Below are 8850 nucleotides of genomic sequence, written 5' to 3'. Positions count from 1 at the left end.
TGTCATCTCTTTCATCAGCTGATCTGGGCTGGCGAGACTGCACAGGCCCGAGTGGCAGCTGGCCTCCCCTGGGCTGGTCCAGAGTGGGGAGCAGCATCCTGCAGAAGGTCCCTTTTCAGATTGAGAAACCCGCATCCCGATCTCTTCTGATGATTTTACAAAAATACAATGGCATGTCAGATGCCCAGATAAACAGGAAGAGTTTGCAATCAAAGCAAGTTCTGGGATGAAGCTGATTAGTTGATTTTTTAAATGGTTATTAGCTTGGTAATCACTCATTAGGAGTAGCTTCCAGGTAGACCAAACCCATGCATAAGTGGGTCCACACCCATGAGCACCAACACCTAGCCAGCTAGTATAAAAGGGGACCCTGATAGTCTCCCAACAGCCTCAACTCTCCTCAGAACCCTTCCACTTTCCTCGCTGGGCAAAGGCATCATGAGCTGTCGGATCTCAAGCAGATCTCGAGGAAGAGGAGGAGGAGGAGGTGGAGGATTCCGAGGCTTCAGCAGCAGCTCGGCTGTGGGTTCTGGTGGGAGTCGGAGATCCACCAGCAGCTTCTCCTGCTTGAGCCGCCATGGCGGTGGCGGAAGGGGCGTCAGTGGAGGTGGCTTTGGCAGCCGGAGTCTTGTTGGCCTTGGCGGAAGCAAGAGCATCTCCATTAGTGTGGCTGGAGGAGGCGGAAGCTTTGGCTCTGGTGGTGGATTTGGTGGCTTCGGAGGTGGCTTTGGAGGTGGCAGTGGCTTCGGAGGTGGCAGTGGCTTCGGAGGTGGCATCAGCTTTGGAGGTGGCAGTGGCTTCGGAGGTGGCATCGGCTTTGGAGGTGGCGGTTTTGGAGGCGGCGGCTTTGGTGGAGGCCGCTTTGGAGGCGGCGGCGGCTTTGGAGGTTTTGGGGGTCCCGGTGGCTTCGGGCCTGGCGGATTCCCTGGTGGTGGCATCCACGAAGTGTCCATCAACCAGAGCCTCCTGCAGCCTCTCAACGTGGGCGTGGACCCAGAGATCCAGAAGGTGAAGGCCCAGGAGCGGGAGCAGATCAAAACTCTCAACAACAAGTTTGCCTCCTTCATTGACAAGGTGAGTCACGAGAAGCGGGCTCCGTCGGATGCTCACGGTGCCCTACTTCCAGCGCTAACTGCAAGGCAAACAACAGGGATTCGTTTCTTTTAGAAGTCGGTGTGTTCACAGTAGACTGGGCTATGGGCAATATCCACATAGGACAGATGCTGGCTTCACGGGCTGCCTCTTGCCCGACAGTCTGCAGTTAGGAATTATTTGTGCCTTTGGCTTTGTTGTTTCAACCTTAATGAATAACATTTATGGAAAATTCTGAAAGTCTTAGGAAAACGGATAGAGACAAGGAACGGAGTGACAGGTCCAGACTGTGTGACGGCGGGTCTTGGAAGGGGTTGGGAAGACACCTTCCAAGATAGTCCTTCCTTCCCTGGGAGTCATTACTCTATAAAATTCAGAGAAGCTGAGTCTGAAATATGCGCTTGGGGACGGATGAAGTCCCTCCCTTCAAGAGAAGCAATCTCAGTTTTGTGACCCATAAAGTCCTTGTTGGTGTCGCTCTGGGGTGTTAGAGGATTTTCTCCTATTTCAAGTGTGAGGAGCCTGTCTAAGGAACTCACGAGGCTCGTACGAAGCAGACTGAGGTGCCCTGCCCTCTAGGGCAGTCACACTCGGTGCTTTTAGGAGCAGAGCCAATGGATGGCTATGTTTGGTTTTCCCCAAAATTCCTGGGAGGTTTGCTGGGAATTCAACTCAAATGCGGGAGGAAAATGGCCTGGAGTCCTGGGAGCAGCTGCAAACGGAAAAGTGGGAGGTGAAGTAGGAAAAAGGGTTCTCTCCATGGATAGTGCCAGCTGTCACACAGGAGTCTGGAGAAGCTCCCACGTGTGGAGGCAGGAAGCTCCGAAGCTCTGCCCGGCATGAGCCGGCATCCCCCTGGTGAGGATGAAGCTGGGCAGACTTCTCCACCTCCAGGAGCGGGACCAGAGCAGGCTCTGCGAGTGTGGCCAGCTGGTGGGAAGGGCGGCCCAGCACTCATGTGCGTCCCCTCTGTCACGGCAGGTGCGGTTCCTGGAGCAGCAGAACCAGGTGCTGCAGACCAAGTGGGAGCTGCTGCAGCAGATCCATGTGGGCACCCGCACCTCCAACCTGGAGCCCATCTTCCAGGCGTTCATCGCCCAGCTGAAGAGACAGGTGGACACGCTCTCTGCAGAAAGAACGTCCCAGGACTCAGAGCTGAACAGCATGCAGGATCTCGTGGAGGATTTTAAGAAGAAGTAGGTGGCAGAGCAAGTGCTGAGTGGGATAGATATTGATCTGAGCTTCCAGACCTTTCCCAGGAAAGGCCCTCATTTCCCAAGTGCCTTTGTGCTCATAGAATCTGTAACTTGTTGATTTTTTGTGAGGATGACATTTAGGGCTTGAGAGATCATGTGTTTTCTCTGTTTGAGAGTTAATTCATAGAAAAAAAAATCCTCATTTGGGATATCATAGTTCCAACTTAGACAGTTGAAGAGTGTTTAAGATTCCAGAGAATGGAGTATTTTGGGTGAATCCAGTTGGGAAAGAAGAAAAAAACAAACAATCTAGAAGCAATCGAACAGCTTTGTCCTCTGGGTCCCAACAGGTATGAGGATGAAATCAACAGGCGCACGGCTGCTGAGAATGATTTTGTGACGCTTAAAAAGGTGAGCAAGAGAAGGTGAGGGCTGGGGTGGGAGTGAGGGGGCTTCAGAAGCCCGTTGTGTCCAGACCAATGGGCTACAGAAGAGCTCTGAGGGCGAACAGCAGTGTCCAGGGAAAGCCTCGAGGTGAGGACATGTCAGGTTCTCAGGGAAACAAAGGCGTCTCTGTAGCTCAAGCTTCTGGGGATGTTTTCTGAATTTGCTGGAACGTTTCCCACCAATAACTTACTTAAAGCCTGTATTGGACGCTGAAAGGTGCAAACGCAGAAAGCACCTTATTCTTCTTCGAAAGAGCTGGGGAAGGACTGGGACTTTGCTTGGAATGCCTGCTTAAAGAGCCCGTCAGTTGTGCTGACAAAGGTTTGAGCTAGAAGGCAAAAGTGGGTCCTCAGCCTGGTTCGGGCAGAAGCTTTGGTGTAAAATCCAGAGAAATTCAAGAGAATTGAGATGGACAGACAGGATGGGAGAGGCGAGGACTGTTAAAATCACCAGAGGCCATTGTGCCCCACAGTGGGAACACACAGTGTCTAAAGCAGGAAGGAGATACTGTTGGCAAAGCTTGTCCTCATCAGAGCTCTGATGGTCTCGGGGGAGTGAGCAGTGAACGTGGGCCTGGAGCCCCAAGCAGAGGTGCTTTGTGGACTCTATGCCAAATGAGGTCCTTGGGCACGTGGGTCACCTGAGACACCTGGGCTGTTGGAGAGCAGCTGACAGGGACTGGGATGAGGAGATGGGCAGACAGAGGGCAGGGCCCAGACATGGAAGGCTGTAAGGCGGCCTTGGGGCTGAGTTTCACCAGAGGCCCCTGACCTTTCCCGCAGGACGTGGACAATGCCTACAAGATCAAGGCAGATCTGCAGGCCAAGGTGGACGTGCTGACCCAGGAGCTTGAGTTCTTGCGAATCCTCTATGATGCGGTAAGGAGGCTGCTCCCGGCCAGACCCCTACTTCCCACCCTTCCCACCAAAGGCAGGTCCTTCCCAATTGGTGAAAAAGTGGTAGGAGTGGGATTTAGGACTGTCTGATGCCAACTTGTCATCATTCCAGGCCACCAGGGGCCTTAGAAGAGAGGGACATCTCCTCTGATTCTCACAAAACACCAAGACCACTTTCCCTCACTCTGTCCCCCAAATGTCCAGCTCCTATTGGGAAGAGACCCCGCCTGCTCCTGTCCCTATGTCCAACATACTTCCGGGTCAGAATGTAACATACCTCCCCCTCCCCATCCAACTGCATACACTTGACCTCTGAAACAGGAAGTAAAATTAAAGGCTTCTTCCTGGGACGCACTGATGAAAACTGCGTAAGTGGGGAAGGCTGTTAACTAGGAGGCTCAGAAATATGGACTGCTCTCTTCTGTAATTCTTAGGACAATCTTAGCAGAGGCCTAGGAATGGTGGTTATGCTGCTTGAAACCTCATCTGTGGAATTATCATGCTCCGTCTGAGAGTCTGTGTATCTCCCTGACCCCGGGGAGGGGAATGCCTCCTCGCTGCCTTTGGCTGTGGGCAGGGGAGCCATGGCCAGCCCTCCCGTGTGTTGCAGGAGCTGTCCCAGATGCAACAGAGTGTCACCGACATGTCTGTTGTTCTGTCGATGGACAACAACCGGCACCTGGACCTGGACAGCATCATTGCTGAGGTCCGCGCCCAGTACGAGGAGATCGCCTTGAAGAGCAAGGCGGAGGCCGAGGCGCTGTACCACAGCAAGGCAAGTGCCAGGACAGCAGGGAGAGCCACAGCTCCTTCTAACAAGCTGGGTTTCACCCCAGCCGGAGAGGGCACAGTAAGATTACTGTTGTTTTTGTCTAATGGATGTTGGGCATTATTCTCAAGAAAGGGGGCCCACAGTACCCCAAATGCCCTCAGTCAAGAATGGTCTTGAGTCCTTTTGAGGGGTGTGTGATGGCCCCCTACGTCCCATGAATGCAGCCATGACATCCAGTGTGGTTGACCCTCCCTGAACCGCTGTCAGACTTTCCTTCGCTCAAGCCCAGCTTCCTCCAACCTGCAACCGTCCCCCTCTTTCCATGCAGTATGAGGAGCTCCAGGTCACTGCTGGGAAGCATGGAGACAGCCTGAAAGAGATCAAGGTGGAGATCAGCGAGCTGAACCGCGTGATCCAGAGACTGAAGGGGGAGATCGCCCACGTGAAGAAGCAGGTGGGGTGCGGCCCTGAGGACCCGTGCAGCTCCACTGGTTGGGTGGGGCTCGGAGTGGGGCAGGTGGTTTTGTGTGTGTGTGTGTGTGTGTGAGAGAGAGAGAGAGAGAGAGAGAGTAACCAAAGTAAGGATCAGTGGAGGGAAAGAATCCTGTTCACTTTTTGGTTGCTTCCACGAGTGAAAGAGAACAATAACAAAGCAGGAGGCCATTTGACTGGCCGTGGCGGGCAGGCGTAGCTGCGTGCTTCTGCGTGGCGCAGCAGCCGGCTGTGTGATGGAGGGCGGCAGTGCTGCACGGAGCTGGCCTGTGGGTGGACATTAGCTTTGGAAGAGATAATGTGGGGCAGAGAGTCGACTCCCTCAGGAACAGAAGCTCTGTGAAGCAGTCCACATGGAATGTTTTCATTCGCAACTATAAAATGGGATAAGGACCCCAGCCCCAGGTGGTGAGGGTCGGAGGTCATTATGCGGAAAGCATAAGGGCGCAGTCAAAGGTGACTTGGGAAGATGATGACAAAGATGGCATTAAGTCTTAGCACAGTTGTTTGTGTCTTGCCTTAACTCCGAGGGGCCTGATGCTTCCAGGCCCAGTGATTCTGGCTTCTCACACCCTAAACGCCTCTGCTTCTCTTTCCCTGTCTGCCAGGCAGACTCCACTGTGTATAAACAGACACCTTCTCTCCTAGTGTAAGAGTGTGCAAGAAGCCATTGCCGATGCTGAGCAGAGGGGAGAGAACGCCCTCAAAGACGCCCAGCACAAGCTCTCTGAGCTGGAGGAGGCCCTGCAGCAGGCCAAGGAGGACCTCGCCCGGCTGCTGCGCGACTACCAGGAGCTCATGAACGTCAAGCTGGCTCTGGACGTGGAGATCGCCACCTACCGCAAGCTGCTGGAGGGCGAGGAGTGCCGGTGAGGGGCACTGGGAGGGCAGAGGGTACCCTCTGAGAACCAGGGCTGGAGGCAAAGATGGGGAAAGTGTGGGGGGGGGGCAGGCAGGGCCTGGGACAACCGAGAGCTGACGTCACTCTGTCCCCAAGCTGAGATTCAGGATACAAAGCATTATTGTATACATTTGTAGGCTTATCAGTATGGAACAACTAACAAGGCAAATTAAATGAACTTAAATTAAGCAAGAAATTAATCTTGGTCTTTTCTGAAAGAGGAAGCAAAACGCGATGGAAACAGGTTAGTCGTGGACAGTCTGGAGCATCGGTCTCTGGGTCTATACGGTGTCTCTTCTCCCTCCACCTCGTGACCCAGAACCGGGAGCTCATGTGTTGGAACAGGCTGACCGGCTGAGTCATGCTCACCTGGAGCTGGCGCCAGACCTGGTTCTTTGCAGGTTTCTGGAAGACAAACAGAACCATTATTCAATCTACCCAAAGGGAACTTTTCCTTCCTCTGTGTCCTGAGACCCTTGTCTGTTATCAGCATCCCTAGAGATCTAATCTGGCTAAAGCAACTGGAAGGACAGAGCTGCCCCAGGCCCCCAGCGAGCTGCTGGGACAGGGAGCGAGCGGCTTTGCTCAGGCTGTTGCTCTGTGCCTGTCTGGAGGCCATGCCTCCTGTCACCAGAGGAAGTGGGAAAGATTTCAGACGAAGCAGACAAGGGTGGGGCGGGGGGCAGGATGGGGAGGCTGCAGGATGGGGAGGCTGCAGGGACATGCAGTTCTTTCCTAATGGAAGGTTCACAGTGTAGCCTCATCTCAAATTTCCTGGCGTGGCTTGGATTCTGAACATATCTCCCTAAGATATAAATGTAAAATGGGTTGCAAAGTCAGAGGTGCATTTCCTTTTTGATCAGTTTTATGAGATTAAACAATTGAGATGGATTGGGATGGCAGGCTGTGCAGAAATGTGGGGCCTGCCGCCTCTCTGTGATCTCAGCAGCCCAGAAGAGGGGGTCTGTAGGTCCCTGGGGGCTGATTTTCGAGGCTGACCGGTACGTTTGTAGGTGGAAGTTGTAAAACAACATGTATGCAGAACCCAAGTGCTCTGCCACGAGCCACTTTTTCTCTCTCCCTGACAGGATGTCTGGAGACCTCAGCAGCAACATGACTGTGTGTAAGTGTTGGGGTGCAGTCCTGTCCTGTGGGCATGAGTCGGGGGAGGTGGGCCGAGGTGGTTAGGTCTTCCATGGTAACACAATCTCTCTCTATGCAGCTGTGACAAGCAGCACGATTTCTTCAAACGTGGCAGCCAAGGCTGGCTTTGGAGGCTATGGTTCTGGAAGTAGAGGATCCAGTTCTGGGGGAGGAAGATACAGCTCTGGAAGTGGCGCTTACAGCTCTGGAGGCAGAGCGTCTAGCTCCAGAGGTGGCAGTGGAGGGGGCTGTGGCTCTGGAGGAGGATATGGTTCTGGAGGTGGCTCCAGAGGAGGCTCTGGCTCTGGAGGAGGGTATGGTTCTGGAGGCGGCTCCAGAGGAGGCTCTGGCTCTGGAGGAGGATACGGTTCTGGAGGCGGCTCCAGAGGAGGCTCTGGCTCTGGAGGAGGATATGGTTCTGGAGGCGGCTCTGGCTCTGGAGGAGGATACGGTTCTGGAGGCGGCTCTAGAGGGGGCTCCAGCTCTGGAAGAGGAGGTTCTAGCTCTGAAAGAGGTGGTTCTGGCTCAGGTGAAGGTTGCGATTCCAGCGTGACCTTCTCTTTTAGATAAAGATGGAGTCCCGCCCTTGACTCTCCCACTCCAGAATGTAGAAGCCTGTCTCTGTACATCTAACTGACGGCAAGTCAAAGGTTGTCATCTACCTCTGATGGCATTTGGAGGAAAGGGATGCCCCCATACAATTTTTGAAATAGCTTCTCTCTAAACCAATTAGTTGCAGCCAGTGACACCCTGTGTCCCCTGAGGACGAATCTGCATTGTCTAGGTTTGTGCTTCCAGCCAGGCCCCCTTCCTGGCCCCTCCTTGCGTTGTTCACTTGGGGGTCCTTTTCCTGAGGAGTGTCCTGTTGAGGCTGCCATCTCCAAGCCTGCGTTCCCCCAGCAGTGCCCCCGGAGAAACAAGTTTCTGTTTATATAGCCTTTCCTGCTGGCTCTGTATCTAAAGTGCTGTGGTCGTGGTGTCTGCACAATAAACTTTGTTTGCAATTCATCACGTGTGATGTGTGTTTCATGTCGAGCCCTGGCAGAAGTAGGGAGCCAGGAGCTATGACTCATCACTGTCTAACTCAAGACACCAGAAGATGGAGAGATTTAGAAACATGAAAGAGAGGCTTCCTGGAGGAGGGACATATTGCCCTGAGGTAGTATGGCTTGGGGAAGCCAAGGATATTTCCTTGTGGAAGATGTTAAGAACAGAGATGAGGAGGGGCTCGCCCTGGAGTCAGGGGAGCTGTGTGATGTTCTCAGAAAGTATTTGCCAGACCTGGGGACTGAGATATTGCCAGGAGGTTGATAGGGGGATTTGTGGAAATTCTCTTTCCCAGAAAAAGCCATTTTTCTTAACAAATGGAGGAGGATACGGTTCTGGAGGCGGCTCCAGAGGGGGCTCCAGCTCTGGAAGAGGAGGTTCTAGCTCTGAAAGAGGTGGGTTTTTCCCACAGACTGCCCCCTACCCCCTGCCCTTTGTGACAAGAACTCTCATCTGAGGCCCCTTCTCCTCAGGGCAAACTGGCTGAGCCCCCTGAGTGGCCATCCAGGCTGTCTGCAGCTCTGAGCTTCCAAGGCAGAATGTCTTCAGCTCGACGGGTCATGGGCTCCCTGTCCCCCGTGAGGGGGGCGTGGGGCCTCCCAACAAGACAGAAGGAGCGTATCTGGAAAAGTCTCTGGAGGACTGTGCAGTGATCTCCCAAATGATAGGACTGCTATTTTCACAGAACATTCAGAACCCCCCTTCCTTCAGAGAAGTCCCCCAACACACTCAGCAGATAGTGGACCCTTCTTCGTCTCCTCCTCCAGCAACCTTCTGGGAGCCTCTACCCGTGACGGCCCAGTCAGGGCAGCCTTCTCCCGTGGGTGTGAAGACGGTTTCAGCTCTTCCCCCAAAATGGCCTTG

General features: G+C 53.7%; 1 protein-coding gene across 1 annotated transcript; it reads left to right on the top strand.

The window, feature by feature from the left end:
- Positions 1–376: 376 nt before the first annotated feature.
- Positions 377–7947, top strand: KRT2 (keratin 2). The gene is made up of 9 exons (XM_044755567.2): positions 377–1074; positions 2074–2288; positions 2639–2699; positions 3518–3613; positions 4242–4406; positions 4732–4857; positions 5544–5764; positions 6885–6919; positions 7019–7947. Exons 1-9 carry the CDS (start codon positions 439–441, stop codon positions 7507–7509), a joined length of 2046 nt encoding a protein of 681 aa, XP_044611502.1. The 5' UTR covers positions 377–438; the 3' UTR covers positions 7510–7947.
- Positions 7948–8850: the final 903 nt, after the last annotated feature.

Source organism: Equus asinus, chromosome 22 (genome assembly GCF_041296235.1).
Source record: "Equus asinus isolate D_3611 breed Donkey chromosome 22, EquAss-T2T_v2, whole genome shotgun sequence".
Taxonomy (NCBI): Eukaryota; Metazoa; Chordata; class Mammalia; order Perissodactyla; family Equidae; genus Equus; species Equus asinus.
The sequence above is the reverse complement of the archived record's forward strand: the minus strand, read 5'-3'. Positions and strand labels throughout refer to the sequence as shown.